At 41.7% G+C, this 18,843-nt stretch overlaps 1 protein-coding gene across 1 annotated transcript in view; it reads right to left on the bottom strand.

The window, feature by feature from the left end:
* HMCN2 (hemicentin 2) overlaps positions 1 to 18,843 on the bottom strand; it is a 345,628-nt gene that overhangs the window by 270,127 nt on the left and 56,658 nt on the right. The window contains 4 exon segments of the mRNA XM_040325278.1: positions 316 to 487; positions 8,414 to 8,536; positions 9,430 to 9,588; positions 14,076 to 14,146. Of these exon segments, the coding sequence (XP_040181212.1) occupies positions 316 to 487; positions 8,414 to 8,536; positions 9,430 to 9,588; positions 14,076 to 14,146 (525 nt within the window).

Raw genomic sequence — 18,843 nt, 5'->3', positions numbered from 1 at the left:
ACACTGCCCTCGGTAACATAGCGAAGAAGTTCCATACACCCCAGGGCAAGAAAAAAAGATGGAAAACTGCATGTAAAAATGCATTGAAAACATGCTTAGCCCGCATTGATGTGAACCTAGACTTTTTAATAACAGAATAAGTTAAGCAGACCATGGCAAAATCTTTAATATGAAAAAAGGTACAGCATAAACAGTATACTGCCGATTTAATGCATTTTAGGCAATATTTCACGGGAATATTTATTTTTAAATAAAGGCGTAGTTGCACACACAAAACAAGTGTTAGGTTATGTAAAAGCAGTATGCAAGACTTACCTGTGGGATCAGTGACTCGGATAACAGGTTCCGGTCCACTCAGGGATATGGTGACCTCTTTAAGGCTTGGGTCGAATGGAATCTTCCATTGCCTTTCACCTCCAGACTCATGATCAGTTGACAGCAGGTGAACCTTAGAGGCCTGAATGGCTTCTTCAACCCACTTAAGCACCTGGGATAGAGAAAAGTGATGCACAAATGTCACTAGGGACTAAGAGTCATTCTAGCATGTCCAAAGCATGTACTACATTGCTGAGTATGAATAAAGGCCTTGTGGAGAGCACTGCAATAAAAGACTGCAAAACAAATACCACTAATTCAGAACATCAGAATATTTCTTGGATTAGGAATCAGGCTTTAGATTCCTGCTGGAATATTTTTATAGCACCCCTCGTGTTGTGATGCAGAATACCCCTATGTAGTGTGGCAGGCTAAATTTCCAGTTAAGGGTCTGGTTCTTGGTGTATAGTGCAGAGATATAAATAAGAAAAATAAGTTAAAGTGGAGTTCCACCCATAAATATAACATTACATCAGTAGTTTAAAAAAAATGTCATTAGTCCTTTAAGAAATTTTTTTTTTTTTAGATGCCTTCAAAGTGTTGTTGCTAGGCAGAATAGTTAATCTTCCCACTTCCTGCACCTGGGTACTTAAGCTTCCTAACCTACACCGCACAGACTCCTGGGAATGTAGTGGGTGTAACTTTCCAGGAGTCTGTGCACTCCCCAGTCTCGAAGAATCATGTGACTTGGACAGTACAGGTGCTGAAACCTGATCTGAAACCTATTACACTGCTTGTGCAGCACTGAGCATGTGCGAGATCTGCAAGGCTGAAATCCAGGAAGTCATACAGTCTGGCTTCATGATGCCCACACTTAAGATGTCCCCAGTCAATTTCTATTTTATAAAGTGTCTAAATGCTCTAACAACCTAACAAAACGGACCTTAGTTTACAGACTAACTTTACTAGAATACATTAAGCTTGTGTATTACAGGGGTATTTATATTTAAAAAGTGAAATTGTGGCCAGAACTCCGCTTTAAGTGCCATTCACTTTAGTCTGCTTACCTTTGTTGCTTAAAGGGGTTGTAAAGGTTTGTTTTTTATTTTCTAAATAGGTTCCTTTAAGCTAGTGCATTGTTGGTTCACTTACCTTTTCCTTCCATTTCCCTTCTAAAATGTTTTTTTTTTCTTTGTCTGAATTTCTCACTATTTGTTCCTCCTTGGTAAGCTTGCCCCCATCATCCGAGCCATTTTGGCTGGGGGTTGACAGAGTCTCCCCGCAGGGATGTAGTCCCAAGGGGGGGGGGGGCGAGCACACTGACTAACCCCCAGCCAGAACGGGGACAAGCTTACTGAGGGGAAACAGGAAGTGAGAAATTCAGACAAAAAAAAAACATTTAGAAGGGAAATGGAAGGAAAAGGTAAATGAAACAACAACAATGCACTAGCTTAAAGGAACCTATTTAGAAAATAAAAAACAAACCTTTACAACCCCTTTAACTCAATTCTAGGACAGAGGGTTTACAGGTAGGGAACCCCCCCCCCCCCCCAAAAAAAACTAATATTTTGAAAGTAGCAGGTTTTTTAATAGCATCCTCTATATCAGTGGTCATCAAACCCTGTCCTCAGTGCCCACTAACAGGCCAGGTTTTCAAGATAACTGAAATACATCGCAGCATATAGAACCCAAACCATACTCCAAGCGGTCATAGAGGAGCTGAAGAGGGTCACTGCCGGCTGACGCGTTTCAAAGCACAAAGCTTCTTCATCAGAGCCCAGCAGTGTACTACCCTCAATTAATCCCTTTTATACACGCGCACCTACACCCATGCATGTGCACCACGGAGCAGACAATGGAGGACCTCCCAGGGGTCATATAGACTCCTCCCATTAAAGTGGAAGGTCTTACGTAATTAACAACTGAAGTGAAGGTAAAAATGTATACAAATTAAAATCAAAAAGATAAAAAATGTATATAAAAATATATATAACATTTGTTATATATATAAAAAAGTATATTGATGACCACTGTTCTAGATAATTGCTGGCCAGAGCCTTACTAAAGTTGTAGTGGATCTCTCTCTAATCGATCTTGCCCTAGAACCTCCAATAGCAGCCAAATATTGATATGTACTATGCAATGAATCCTTGATAATGCATTGATCAGCAGTAGCTTCTACCCAGCTGCTCAAAAAAGAAGATACCTTATAGATGCTACTTCTAGACACATTTTATCTCCACTTCTCCTGGATATACACTCCAGCCAGGCAGCTAAAGCTCTTGGGCCTCCAGCACATGCCCCAGTTTTGGCAAAGCCCACAGAAAGAACACTCTATAGAGCATGGGTGCTCAACCTGTGGCTCTCCAGCTGTTTCAGAACTACAATTCCCATGAGGCATTGCAAGCTACTGACTGTTACAAGCATGACTCCCAAAGGCAGAGGCATGATGGGACTTGAAGTTCTGCAACAGCTGGAGAGCCACAGGTTGAGCACCCATGCTATAGAGACATTCTCCCTGGACAGTGCCCAGGAGATGAAGCACACTCTGAAAATGTGTTGCCAATATCCTGGAGTTGGGCTTTAAGGTCTGAACTCTGAAGTAGAGACCTCTAACAATAAATATTTTTTTGCATTGTCAGAAGTCTTTTTATTTAATTTTTCATCCAGGAATAGAGGGGAAATTCTCTCATATAGACACTTGTTTTTGTAGCAGTTAACACTTCACCTCACTTTGGAGAGATTTTCTGTTGAGTCTTCAGGACAGGAATTGAAGATAAATCTTCCCAACATTATACAGAAAAAAATTGGCACTTTAGCCATTCTCTACTCTTAAAAACTGTTTTGGCATTAGAGCCACTTTAGCAAGATTGATATATAGGGGGAGGGCAATGGCGCTTGCTAATAATCAAGATAATAACATAACAAAAATGAACTAAAAAACGAAAATATCTTAAATTCCTGCTGAGGTCACAGTCCAAATGTTCAATCAATTCAGCCAGAAATATATGTGTCACTCCTGATCAACAACACCCACCATTAATCAACAAGATGAAAAAAGGGGGGTAAAAACGAGTGATAATAATGTAAATGTGAGTACCATTGAGTTGGGTAATAATGACAACCATTATCAGCGCTTAGACACAGCGGCATCGCTGTAATTAGCGCTATATAAGTGTAAACATTATTATTATTATTATTATTAATAAATAAGAACCACTTGATGGTAAAATAAGATATCACCAATTAAATGATGATACAATCAAAATAACGTGAAAAAAGATCCAATGATTAAGAGGCATGCACAGCCGCGTAAGGAGGAAGAGCCGGTGGTGACGTCATCTCTTGCTCGCGGCCGAGAACAGAGACATTCTTAACTACACGCTACATGCCGTTTTTAAACAAGCCTGCTGTAAGTGTAATTGCTTTTATTTATTAAAATCGTTTATCAGTGTTACACTATGGAGCTTTTATTTGTTTGATTGAGAGCCTGCATACCTGTGGAACTTGTTGCTGGAGACTTCTACTTATTTGCACGTTTATTATTTATTCACGTATTAATTATTCATTTATAAGGTTGCTATTTATACATATATTCATGTAACTTATTTATTTATAATTAATTTGTCATGTTATTTTGATTGTATCATCACCTATGATTAACCACTAGACGACATTCTGTATTCGACCCATCTTAATTCTACCCCCTTGCTTAACAGCTGTTGATGTGATACCAGCCACACAGAGAGTGCATTTAGTGAGACAGCCGACTCATGTACTTGCCTTATGAGAAGATGCAGTAATGAAACACTGAGGCCTGATTCACACCTATGCAGGTTGCATATTCCAGGTGCATATTGCGTTTCTCAATAGACATTTTTAATCCATTGAAGTCTATGGAACAAAAAAACTGAAAAACATCCCTGGCTTCTTTCCATAAAATGCACAGATGTGAACTACATCCATAATAAACCATGTTAAATGGACTGTAGTGTGTTACTGAAAATGCACTAAAAAAATCATAGGTGTGAACCAGGCCTCAAAGCGGAAAGCAGAGACTGCCTGCATAAAGAGCAAAAAATTGCTATTTTCATATATTATCAGCAAACTTCTTATTAAAAACAATAACATACACTGATATGGTTATTTACATGTATATGCAAAAAAATATTGAAAAGACTATACAAAACAATATTCTGAATTTTAATTAGACTATGAATTGTTCACTAATTGTTTTATAATTCTAATTGTCCCATATTGTCAATCAGTGATTTATTTACTCAAGGGGATTGGGTGACATTGCAGTCTGATCATCAACTTACAAATAAAATAAACCAAGACTCAAAGCGCCAGTATGTTTAAAGAGAATTAAGTGCGTCAAGATTGCTTTTCTTAAAATAAATGAAAAAAAAAAGGGAAATTTACAAAGTCATCCCACGGTGGTGGCAGGGAGGGGGGGTGCGGATGTGATTATTCAGCACAATAATGTGACCGTGTGATGGAATTAGGGCACTGTCTGTAATTATAGCCAGATGGGGCAGACACAGCCAGAATGTTGGAGACATCCAGGCTTCAGCTTCCCCTCTGTCATAAACAGCAAACAGATGTGGGCCATGTAGGAGAGGTCCTGTTATTGATGTGGGCACAAAGCACCACTGTTTGTAGCCCTGCAACAAAATAGGTGCAAAGGCCGAGATCTGAAGACCTCTGTGTCTCCCAATTCATAGGACGGCAATAAAATTGACAGAGCTTTGACACTAGACAATAAATCCATTGAGATATGTAACATTGCTTATTTCCCATCTTATAATTGGTCTGAGGAGAGCGCTTATAGACATAGCTAACTGCAAAAAGCCTCCTTAAGAGCCCGTGGGAAAGAAAACTTCACTTTGATATAGCACGTGGACTTGCTACAAAATGTTTGATAATGTAATTCTATTTATTATTTTTATCTTTCAGTTATGCAGCCAGGTAATGGTTTTACAAACTGGCAGAAAATTTCACAGCCATGGCAATAAGCGGTATATTGCTTTTTACATTGCATATCGCCTGCTCTTGTGATTAGCTTGCATTTTACAAAAGTCTGCAACGAGCTTGGGGTAAAATTTTAGGCGACCCCAGCACTGTTCTTAAAGTGTTTGTTACCCCAACATTTCATATTCCTGATATGCGCCTTTTGTACCATGTACTTGTATAAATAGGTATCTCGTTTTCTTTTTATCACTTCCTTTGTGTAAAATGCCAGTTCGTGCCAGTCCCTCCCCTCTGCCTTTTCTCTCAAAAACTGACCACACTAAGCAAGAGAGCACACTGTGGTCAGTTCTCCTCCAATGAGCAGACTTGTCCTGACATGCCTCCCCTGCATAGCCATTCACTGGAAAGCTCAGTGTACAAAAGGTTCTGATTCTACCACATTCTTCATGAAAAAGTTTTGGTTTTACACACACTTTAAAGTAAGTAAAAAAAAAAATTCAGGTCATTTATATACAGTACATTATAAGGATTTGGCATATTATTGACACCGAGATGGACCATTCCAGTGATTTTCCTAAAAGCAAAAGTAGAAGGACCTGCCCTTGACAAATATTTCTTTACTTGGTGTCAGGGCTGGGCTCAGCCCTTCCTTCTCTGAGCTGGCCGCTCAGCTGTCAGCTAATTGCCAGCTCCTATCTCTCCACAGTGACTCACCTGTTGATGATCCTGCTCGTCAGTCCTGCCTACTTAAAGCCTTCCAGCTCACTTCATCTCTGCCTTCGCCTTTGTCAACATCACAGAGACTTTCTCCTGTGTTCCTGTTGTGGGCTTGCTCGGCTGGCATTCCTTCTGGCCCCGGATCCTGCTTGTAGAACTGATACGTTTATCTCTGGCTCTCTGACATTGGCTTGGCCGACTACCCGATCCGGTTACTGAACTCTGGCTTGTTTGACTACGCTTACTCTGTTTACCTTTTTATTATTATTAAACAAGTGTGATTTAACTGTACTTCTGTCTCGGTTTGATTCATGTTTTTGATACTTGGTGCAGTGAGCTTAAAGTGATTGTAAACAATCACCTTGTAAGACCCGGTTCACACTGGGGCGACTCGTCAGGCGATACAGCCGCCTGACAAGTCGCGTCCCATTGTAGTGAATGGAACCGTTCTAATAGGAGCGACGCAAGTCGCTCCGACTTAGAAAAAGGTTTCTGTACTACTTTGGAGGCAATTCGGGGCGACTTGCATTGACTTCAATACTGAAGTCATTTTGCAAGTTGCCTCTCAAGACGCCTTGAGATCGCCTTGCCGAATCGCCTCCAAAGTCGGGTCGCCTGTGTGTGAACCTGCTCTAAAACAACCCATTCAGTTTAAAATAGAAATGAAAGGCAAAACATTTGTATAGAGTGTGAAAGTGATAAAAAAAAAAAGTGTATGTAAAGCCATTTTTAGACATGAGGACATGTTAAAACCTCCAGCATGTCATTGCTAGTGAAGGGAAATCCAACATTTTAAAAATGTCAAAGGAGCAGACATTGAGGATCTAATTCCTTTTATTTTTTACTTACCGTATATACTCGAGTTTTTTAGCCCTTTTTTTAAAGCTGAAAATACCCCCTCGGCTTATACTTGAGTCAGTGTACCTGAAATTATTGAGAGGCTGCGGGCGTCCATTTTTTAAAAGTCGCGGTCTCCTCTTGGTCCCTTCCGTGATAGACGTTTCTCAGCAGACACAGTTCCGCCTATCACGCACGTTCTCTCATCCTCGGACTCAGTTTCCCAGCAGACAATGTGTTCAGTGTTCCGCCAATCAGACGTCCTTACATCCTCGTACAAGAGGACACCCGTAACTGGTGGAACACTGAACACAATGTCTGCTGGGAAACTGAGTCCGAGGATGAGAGAACGTCCATGATAGGCGGAACTGTGTCTGCTGAGAAACGCCTATCACGGAAGGGACCAGGAGGAGACCGCGACTTTTAAACAATGAATGGATGCCCGCAGCCTGTCAATAATTTCAGGTACACTGACTCGGGCACAGGGAGGCTGCAATGTGCACAGTGAGGTTGGGCACAATGAAGCTGCAAATGGGCATTGTTGACCCTCTTTTCCGCTTACAGAAGCTGCTGCATTTCTCACCCTAGGCTTATACTCGAGTCAAGAAGTTTTCCCATTTTTTTGTGGTAAAATTAGGTACCTCGGCTTATACTCAAGTATATACAGTACTTTAAAATGTGTGTAAAGCCCAAACTTTTTTTTCATGAAGAATGTGGTTGAATCAGATCCACCCCTCACTTTTGGTCCTTATGACTATTGTATTGATAAAATAATGGAAAATACTAAATTTCTGAGTTGTCCCTGCAACAAAATTGAGCGGAAATCTTCCAATAGCGACAACTGTGCAAGCGGGGATATCCTCTCACTTTGAAGAGATTTCCTCTTACTGATTTTTCTTTAAACCAGAAAGTGAAGTAAAATCCCCTGGAGGGACATAGACAGCAGAAAAAAACCCAATAAGATCCATAAGTGGCCGAAGTAATATTTCCTTATTGTGTTATGACACTTTTTTACACATAGGTACAACAGTTTCAGTCGTTATTTCCTTCCCTTTTGTATTTTTCTTTTTTTTATTCTTTCTTTTTATATTTTTGCTTAATTTTATTATTTTTTTATATCTTATTTTATTATACTCTAAAATACTCGAAACTACTCCGTTAGAATGGCTTTTTGACAAGGAATCTATAATTGTTAAAATGTTAAACTGTAAAATGGTCCAACTGTTCATCAATGCTTAACAATTACTATTACGTTAGGAGTTCAAATTATTATCAGATGAACCGCACATACTGTATTTATCATTCTTGCAATATAAGCGTTATTTGACACATTCTGCATGATAACCTCTTGTTTGTACAAATTATCCAGAACATCCATAAAAATTCTGAAAAAAAAATCACTGTGACTCAAAAAAGTGTAATTTTTGTGTTATAATTTTCTGAAGAATTCCACCTGTGTGTTATACTGTTTGATTCACAAAATTTAGATTTTGGGGTAATTGATGTAGACTACAAGGACGGTCATACAGATCAGTGTAAAGTGTCATTTAAAATGGATGGAGTCACTTACCTCATTAACCTGCTGCTTGTCCAGGTGAAATATTTGTCCTGAACTGGTGGCTGCGATCTCTTCATATACACGGTAACCCTGGTGAGCCCGGTCTCCGCAGTCTCCTGTAAGCACGAAGACCACCTGCAGAGAAAGGACGTCATTTAACAAAATTTACCCAAACAATCAAACCATCAAAAGATAAAAAGGTATACAAGCCAAGAGCCTATACAGATACATGCTTGGTATACTAATAAGGAAACTTAGAAGAAACATGTGCGCTGCCACAGTTCACCTCCTTCTCAAAATGCTAGTTTCCTGTTTATATATGACTTCAGTACCCATCTGAAATACTGACCTAGGGCAAGCATGCAGCAAGTCAAATCGGAACTCATAATCTACACACTGGTTATCAGTGACTTAGGCAGTACTGAAGTCATTGGATTAACATGGGCAACTAGAGGTCAGTAAGGACAGCCCCATATTTGTTTCAGTACAGATTTCCATTTACGGTTGCCAATTTTTCTTCAAACCAAACCTTTGGGCACTCTAAAGAGAATAGTAATGCAGCACACATAGTGCCCCCTCACCCTCCTGTCAGGCCCTGTTCCGAGCTACATTAATGTCTGAATAATGTGTCTGGGTTTTAGGAAAACTGAAACCTGGATACATGATTCAAAACCCAGACTGAGGAAAACTGGATGCCCATAACCGCTAAATTATCTGATTACTACTAAGCTGTTCCACAAAAATAAAAGCTGGAATCGGTAGTGTAATCAATCATAGCAGGGCCCCCCAATTCAACTGCAATTAGATCTCCCACACCATAGACTCCTCTGAATGAACATGAGCCGAGGGTGAGGGATCCTCAGTCTACAATCCTATTTCCAGATCTCATCTCCTGATGTCATTGACTTGTTTCCTAATGGATGCTATTTCCAACTCCTGCGCCACTTTGCTCTAGTTCATGTACACAAGGCCCATAAGGAAATTTGGGAAACCCTGAATATACAAACTGTAATGCCAGATGTACTAACCTGAGACTGCTTGAGCTGCAGTAGCTGAAGAACCTCTTGTTTCTTCCGAAAATCTTTGGCACGGGCATCTGTAAAAACGTAAATGAAGGATCCAGGGTGGGAAACTTCCAAGGCCATCTTGATGGCACCCACGCTCATCTCCGGGCAGTCACCCCCACCCTGAAATCATTAAGGCATTGAGGGAATAAAAAAAACGCATCTTCCTAATATATCTGTAAACTCTAAGAATGAATTTATTTACTTCATTTTGGTCTGTTAAACATATAAGTGAAAATGTTTTGTTATATCTTTTCAATAAATACAAAAAAATGTCTGTCGATACTGCCAGAAAAACACTTATCGCATTCCATGTACAGTGTTATCAACCTTGCCGAGATCTGTGGATTACAGGACACCTCCCTGTATGTTTTAAAGCCGAGAAGAGAGGGAGGCATTGGGGTTGATTTACTTAAAACTGGAGAGTGCAAAATCTGGTGCATGGTAGCCAATCAACTTCTAATGCACGATCGAAAATTCTGTCAAGAAAAGCGGGGATCTTTTCTGACGGAATGTTGGGTCAAACTTGTTTTGCGTACACACGGTCACACAAATCTTGGCGGAAATTCAGACCGTCAAGAACGCGGTGACGTACAAGACGTACGTTCGAGCCAAGATCAATGAAGTTCAATAGGCAGTACGGCTCTTCTGCTTGATTCGGAGCATGCGTGTTTTTTTGCGTGTCGGAATTTCCGATAGAAACTTTTTCCATCGGAAAAATAGAGAACCTGTTCTTAATCTTTTGTTGGCGGAAATTCTGACAACAAAAGTCCGATGGAGCATTCACACGGTCAGAATTTCCAACCAAAAGCTCACATAGGGCTTTTCTTGTCGGAATTTCCGATCGTGTGTACGCGGCATAACTTCAGCTTGTTCAATTAAAGTGTAACAAAAGGCAAACTTTTTTTTTAGTTTTGGATAGAGTGGAATAGAACAACTCTCAGGTTTTTATTGCTGTCTGTGCCCCCCTTAGGGAGATTAATCCTCTCTATTTGTCCTGTTTACCATTATCATCGAAAGTGAAAGAGAAAATCTTCCAATAGGGACACTAGGGGTCCCCAAGGAATTCCCCTAATTTCAGGGATTTCCTCTCACTTCCTGTTTGGTTATGGGACAGGAAGTGAAGGTAAGGTAAAGTGAAGGTAAATCTCACCAATGGGACACAGATGACAAAAATGTATCTTACAGGGGTTATAACGCTTCTGTTCTCTATCCAAAATGGAAAAAAAAGTTTTGCCTAGAGTTCTACTTTGAGCTTTAAAGCGGAGGTCCACCTAAAAAAAAATATTAAAAGCCAGCAGCTACAAATACTGCAGCTGCTGACTTTTAATATATGGACACTCACCTGTCCGGGGAGCCCGCGATGTCGGCAGCCAAAGCCGATCAGTCACTCGGCTCTTGGCTGCCCCCGATGCCATCCTCAGTGAGGGAATCAGGAAGTGAAGTCTTGCGGCTTCACTTCCTGGTTCCCTACTGCGAATGCACTAGTCGCGCTGTGCATCCTTACTGGTCCCTGTTGTCTTTGGGGGCTTGTGTGTCTCCCAGAAGAAAGCGGGGGCGGACAGTGTAGACATGGTGATCGCGGTGACTTACGCGATCACCGCAGTGATCTATACCAGGAAGTGGGAGCAAATACCTGTATTACACAGGTGTCTGCTCCCCCCTGAAAGGTGCCAAATGTGACACCAAAGAGGGGGAGGATTCCAAAAAGTGGAAGTTCCATTTTTGGGTGGAACTCCACTTTAACGAAAAAAAATAATTGGAAGCTGATTGGTGTCTATGCACAGCTGTACCAGATTTTGCACTCTCCAGTTTTAGTAAATCAACCCCATTGCCTAGTCCTAGCACACATTTTAGTGAAAACACACATATAAATATATAAAGAAAAACTCCAGCTGCAGCTCTGCGTTCACCCTTCATGAGTTCTCATTTTCATATTGTTTTATTTTGTCTACTTTTTAAGATAACTTTTGTTACCACTGTCAATGTTAGGGCAATAACTACAGCATGTTAGCTACTTGTTAAAACTGAATAACAATGATTCAAACCAAAAAATTAGCATAATATGCATGGGTATAATACTTATTATAGACCAATTCTTTACCTGTGAATATAAGCACAACAATTTGCCAAAAGGTGCACAGCTCGAGAAAAAAGATCTAATAACCATAACATATAAACATCACAACGTATAGTGTCATTCATAGTCCAAAAAGGGCTTAAAGCAGAGTTCCGGCCACAATTTCACTTTTTAAATATAAATACCCCTGTAATACACAAGCTTAATGTATTCTAGTAAAGTTAGTCTGTAAATTAAGGTCTGTTTTGTTAGGTTGTTACAGCATTTAGAGACTTTATAAAATAGAAATTGACTGGGGCCATCTTAAGTGTGGGCATCATGAAGCCAGATTGTATGACTTCCTGGATTTCAGCCTTGCAGATCTCGCACATGCTCAGTGCTGCACAAGCAGTGTAATAGGTTTCAGATCAGGTTTCAGCACCTGTACTGTCCAAGTCACATGATTCTTCGAGACTGGGGAGTGCACAGACTCCTGGAAAGTTACACCCACTACATTCCCAGGAGTCTGTGCGGTGTAGGTTAGGAAGCTTAAGCACCTAGGTGCAGGAAGAGGGAAGATTAACTATTCTGCCTAGCAACAACACTTTGAAGGCATCTAAAAAATAAAAAAATAAATTCTTAAAGGACTAATGACATTTTTTTAAAACTGCTGATGTAATGTTATATTTATGGGTGGAACTCCACTTTAAAAAGTCTGTAATGGTGCTTCACAAATTTCATTTTACACATTCCATTTGTGAAGCACCATCATGGACTTCTTAAGCACTTTTTTGGACTATGACACAATACATTGTGATTTTTATATTTTGGGATATTGTTCGATATTTTTGCTTTGTGCACTTTGAGAAGATTGTTGTGCTTATTGAATATTTTCAAAGGATAAAGAACTGATATACACTTATATTTTTTAACACTGAGCATTTTTACAGCAATATTGGGTTCTTAATTATATTGACTGGTTTAGGTAGCCCTCCTTTCTTTTTTTCTTTCCTCCTACATAGGATCGGATTTTCCAACAACAATTGTGTGATGGACGTGTTTTGTCGGATAATCTGACCGTCTGTATGCTCCATCGGACAATTGTTGTTGGAATTTTCGACAATAAATGTTGGATAGCATGCTCTCAAATTGTCCGACTACAAATGTGTTTCATCAGATTATCCATTCATGTGTACACAAGCCTGTCGGCCTGAAATCCAATGTACAAACACGCATGCTCAGAACCAATGCTAACCATAAGACATTAGCAGAAGTTGCCCAAAGGGTGGCGCTAAAGAGCAGAAAAACCATGTCGTTTTGTGAATGTTGGCTGAAAAAGTACAGCCATCTGTATGCAGAACAAGTTCACGGCCAACACCCTTTGGACAAAATTACATGGATTTGTCTGATGGAAATCTGATCGTGTGTACGAGGCTTAAAAGGGTTGTAAAGGTTTGTTTTTTATTTTCTAAATAGGTTCCTTTAAGCTAGTGCATTGTTGGTTCACTTACCTTTTCCTTCAATTTCCCTTCTAAATGTTTTTTTTCTTTGTCTGAATTTCTCACTTCCTGTTCCTCCTCAGTAAGCTGTTCTGGCTGACTAACCACCGCTTGGAAGATGGTGGCAAGCTTACTGAGGAGAAACAGGAAGTGAGAAATTCAGACAAACATTTAGAAGGGAAATGGAAGGAAAAGGTAAGTGAACCTACAATGCACTAGCTTAAAGGAACCTATTTAGAAAATAAAAAAACAAACCTTTACAACCCCTTTGACACTCTTTCTGCCCTAGAGTGGCAACATTGTTTCTCCAGATGGTCAGGAAGTGTGCTACTACTAGCAGGATCACCAAATTTAAAGTAAAAAAAAAGAAAAAACTAAAAAAAGAAAACAAATGCTTCTACTATGTCTAATGCCGCGTACACACGGTCGTTTTTCTGCATGAAAAAAAACAACATTTTTAAAAATGTCATTTAAAATCATCGTGTGTGAGCTTCACATTGTTTTTCGGCTTCTGAAAAACGACAAATAAAAAAAATTCAAACATGCTGCATTTTTTTATGACGTTTTTTTAAAATGTCGTTTTTCGGGTTGTAAAAAATGATCGTGTGTGGGCTAAAACGACGATTTAAACCCGCGCATGCCCAGAAGCGAGTTATGAGACGGGAGCGCGCGTTCTGGTAAAACTACTGTTCATAATGGAGTAAGCACATTCATCACGCTGTAACAGACAAAATCAGCTAAAAGCAGCCCAAAGGCGAATAAAACTTCCCATTCAGAGTGCCTTCGTACGTGGTGTACTTCACAGCGCTTTGTTCATGATTTTTCAAAAAGGATGGTGTGTGGGCATCATCGTTTTTAATGATGAAGTTGGAAAAACTTAGTTTTTTTGGACAAGCTGAAAAATTTCTTTTTTTTTCATGCCGAAAAACGACCGTGTGTACGCGGCATAAGAACGGGTAAGATACAATAGATTACATTTTTTGTTCTTTATTCTAGATACACTTGTGTGGGCCACTCGGACCAGAAGAAGTTCTAAGAAAATAGCTAAATACCTGGACATAGAGCTCTTCCAGTTCATTTTTGAATTTTTCCGGGTCTGTGGTGATGGTGAGGGGTCCTATCTCTAGAAAGTAAAACACAGAAAAGTGCACTGTTACTGACAGGACATGACCTCACTTTGTGGGAATGAAAAGTCACAATACAGATAACCCTCCTGGTGACACCAACAAGTCTTGATGCCTCCTATTAAAGCGGTTGTAAACCGCATATATAATTTTTTTTTTTTTTTTACCTGTAAGGCAAAATGCATAATCAGCTAGTATGCACCGCATAATAGCTGATTATGAAATACTTACCTCAAAACGAGGTGAACGACACTTACCTGGTTCACGCCGAGCGAGATGTCATCTTGCTCCGGCGTGTCTTCCGGGTATCGCCGCTCCAGCGCTGTGATTGGCTGGAGCGGCGCCGCTCCAGCGCTGTGATTGGCTGGAGCGGCGATGACGTCACTCCCGCGCATGCGCGCGGGAGATTTAAAATCGGCAAGGTCCGGCGGCTGCCGGATCTTCCGCCGTGGATCCCTCCTGCGCATGCGCCGCCCGCATTGCGAGGGGAATATCTCCTAAACCGTACAGGTTTAGGAGATATTCTTTTTACCTACAGGTAAGCCTTGTTATAGGCTTACCTGTAGGTAAAAGTGCAAATTTAAGGTTTACAACCACTTTAAGGAATGTAGAAACAATCAGTTTACCAGGTCACTCGCTCCATTGTAAAAATGTTTATATTCTGACAGCAGGAATTTGAGCCTTTGTAGGAGAATGATGACGACAATGTTTTACGCACACAGTAGCATGATTTGATGCTTGGTTAAAACACAGAACTATGATTTATAACCTTGGATGGGTTGTATGAATGTGGTCATATGGTGAACAGAGCTCAGTCCTGCTGGCAACATCCGAAAAATTCACAGAACTGTACTTTTGTAGATGTAAAAGTCCACTGCAGATGGGAGCTTTGAATTATGTATGAAGCAGGTCCTAATGAGCTACAAATTTGGACATACAAGTTGATGTCCTGAGCTAAAGAGGACCTGTACTGTGGAAGCTGAGGCCAATAAGGGGAAGAAGAGAGCAAATAACTGGTCAACAGTATTTCCACTGGACTCCTTGCATCTGATCTTTTCCCTATTACTGGCCTACCAAGCGAGGTGGGGTTCACAGCTCCAGGGAAATCCCAAGTGCAATTGTGGATAAGTCCAGGTGGATGTGGGTGCTGGCAATGCACTAGGCAATGGAAAGTAGCAAAGGACGGATGGACGGCCACACACCAAAGAACTCTTGAGTTGTCTTTATTGAAGGAACATGAGCAAACACCGCAAATACACAGCAGAAATCAAAAACAGCCGACGCGTTTTACACTTGGTTAGTGCTTATTCATGGCCAGGCCTACCATGCCTTGTTCTGCACTGTGCCATCTTGGTAGAGTATCAAGGCTTTGCTTCCTCAAGCTACAGCTTAAAGGGTCACTATTTTTTTTAAATAACAAACATGTTATACCTACCTCCACTGTGCAGTTTGTTTTGCACAGAGTGCCCCTGATCCATGTCTTCTGGGGTCCCTCTGCGGCTGTCTCTGGTCCTCCCCGCAATAAGTCACCACAGTCATGCGATAGCTCGCATGGTGGTCACTAATTGCAGGCGCGCTCCCGTGATACAGCGAGCGGCCGAAGCCAATGGCTGCGCTGTTCTCAATCCATCCGCTCTAGCCAATCAGCGGCCAGGCTGAGCGGCGAAGAGGATATCAGGACCGCGCAGGACTTTCGAGGGGTCAGGGAAGTATAACGGGGGCTCAGGGGGGGTGGCAGCATCAGATGTTTTTTCACCTTAATGCATAGATTGCATTAAGGTGAAAAAACATTTTCCTTTACAACTCCTTTAAAGCGGAGTTCCACCCAAAAGTGGAACTTCCGCTCATCTGATTCCGCCCCCCCCCTCCAGTGCCACAATTGGCACCTTTTGGGGGAGGGGGCAGCATACCAGTCTTTGACAGGTATCTTTTCCCACTTCCGGGAGCCTCAGCCGTGGATATTGATATCACGGCTGGAGCTTCTTCCTCCTCCCCCTGTTGCCAGGCCAGTAGGAGAGCAGTAGGGTTCCTGGCGCCGAAAGGCTACACTGCCGGGTACCCTTACCCGCAATAATGGCGGCAGCACCCGACAGCTGATGGAAACATCATCTGCGATGCCAACATCGCTGGACTCCAGGACAGATAAGTGTCCTAATATTAAAAGCCAGCAGCTGCAGTATGTGTAACGGAGTTCCAGGCTTTTTATGTTTATTAAGTCAGCAGCTACAAAAAGTGTAGCTGCTGACTTTTAATCAACAGACACTTACCTGTTCCTCGGCCCAGCTATACGGCCGACTGGAGCATCGCTCCTCTGCCCCTCCTCTCTGCCGACACCTTCATTGACACTCTGGGCACCCGTGACAGCTTTCGGCTTCACAGCCACGCTCTCGGAGTGTCCCAGAAGATCGCTTAGATGGAGGGGTCACCTAGGTGGAGAGGAGCTGTCGTCTAGGCAGCCCAAAGGAGGAAGTGAGACAGGAAGTCCCACTCCAAACTAAGCCCCCCCCCCCCTCCCAAAAAAAAATGACATGCCAAATGTGGCATGTAAGGGGGCGAGGAGTGCTTAAAGCGGAAGTTCCACTTTTGGGTGGAACTCTGCTTTAAGGAGGGAGGAGAAGATGGGGCAGGGGCAGTGGAGGGGGGGTTGCATGCAGAGGTCAGAGTTGAAGAGGAGTGAAATGGGGACGGGGATGCAGAGGTAAGCAACTGTGGAAGAAGGCTGAACTCTGCACCCTGTGTGTAGCGCACCCTTGAACTCTGCACGTTAACGCACACCCCAAACACTGCACATAGCGCATCCCTGAACTCTGCACCTTGTGTGTAATCCTCCCGAACTCTGCACTTCTGGTATTTAATGCTCCTTTAAGACAGTCCCACTGTTGGTAAGATTTGACCACAATCACTATTTGATGCGTTTTGGAAGGTGTGTGTGTGTGGGGGGGGGGGGGGGGGGTTAGGCGGTTGTGGTTGACTTCCTGCACCTATTTTCTGAGAAAAAAGCCCTGCATACAAAAATCTGAAGGTTACCTTTAAAAATATTCTATTTTATAAAGTTTTTATTGCTACTTATTTTTTTTTTTTAGTTTATATAATAGGCCAACTTTCCAGCAATGCCTGGATTAGGAGAAGACATTTATTTGTGTACATTTCTTTTGCTTGCTGAATTATGGCATCGATACAAAAACTGCGTCACATTCGAAATAAAACATAAGCCTGTGTTGCTCTTTTACGAACAGTAAAGGTGAATTACAAATCAAGTTTACTATTCCTATAAAACGACTAAAGAGCAATAAAGAGGAAATATTAGCTCTGTACAGTGTCTCGGGTTTAATAGGTAATTAGGCAATGCAGAGGTTTTCTATTCCTTTTCTGTGCAAAGAACTTGAGCCATGAATGCAAGTCGGCAGTCTCTGTAAAACTGATTGGTCTGAACGGGGTGTATGGACAGACCGACAAAGGGGACCACAGACAAATCCCATCTGTATTCCATCAAATGATGTCCATTAAAGCCCAATATAACTTTTATCTAAATATATTCCATCAAAACAAAAGTTGTACAATTATATAAACATTTTTTATCTTTAGAAAGCAGCCACATTAATCTGGTCATTCACTCGTAGATTTCTGAATTCTGATGAAGATAACACTTTTAGATTCTTGAATTCACACAAATTCCACGGATGGAGGAATCTTCCCTGCAAGGCTGTTGTATTATGACAGCTGTGAGAGAGAATACCTGATCATGACTTGCGGTTGATTGGCTATGCAGCCGACAATTTTTGGCCCTGTTCCTTCAACCAAAGTCAATTGAGGTATCAAGTGAACCGGTAGGGCAACCCCGCTGTTAAAATTTCAGCTGATTTCCCTGAACTGACTGAAATTCTAATAGTGTATTTTTAGCTGTAGTAGAAAGCCTGTCTCTTGCTAGCATGCTGTAGAGCAGGACTCTTGCTCTGTGTGTGGAAGCAGAGGTCTCTCTGCTGAGGTAAAATATACCCCCCTGCTGAGTCAGAGCTCTCTAATCAACAGGGAGCATGTAGAGTTACCACCTCACCCCTTTAACTCCAAACACACATGAATTACACAGGTTCTGTGCTTATGCATTACGGTGAAAAAACATCTGTGGATTGGAGGCCCCCCCGAACCCCCCTTCGGCTGTCTTCCCTGCTCAATCATTGGTTGATTGAAAGCAGCGCAGTCAATTGGCTCGCACTGCTGTCAATCACATCCAATGACACAGCGCTCCGGGGGGCGGGGCCGAGTGATACAGTCGGCGGCTACAAAAACACGGGAGCGCGCCCACAAGAACTCAACACTATGGTCTTAGCTCTTATGGGCTTCTCAGACCCAGCCTGTCCTAACAGAGCAACATTCATTGCAGCTCACACATATTCCACCCACGACCTCAGTACACTATCACCTATCTAACACATAATAATTACCATGAGCTATACCAGGGGTCTCCAAACTTTTTCAAACAAAGGGCCAGTTTATTCTCCTTCAGACTTTAGGGGGCCCGGATTGTGGCCAACAGGGGCAGAAAATGTCAGGCCCATCATCAGTGAGAATAAATATGGCCTCAGGGTTGGTGGTCAATAGGAGAAGTGGTGCCCCTATTAGTAGGAGGAATAGTATACCATCATTGGTATCCATAGAATAAATAATGCCCCATTGTTGGTGTCAGTGGGAGTAATAG

This window comes from Rana temporaria, chromosome 9 (genome assembly GCF_905171775.1).
Source record: "Rana temporaria chromosome 9, aRanTem1.1, whole genome shotgun sequence".
Taxonomy (NCBI): domain Eukaryota; kingdom Metazoa; phylum Chordata; class Amphibia; order Anura; family Ranidae; genus Rana; species Rana temporaria.
Note: the sequence above shows the minus strand (reverse complement) of the source record. Positions and strands in the feature narration are given on the sequence as shown.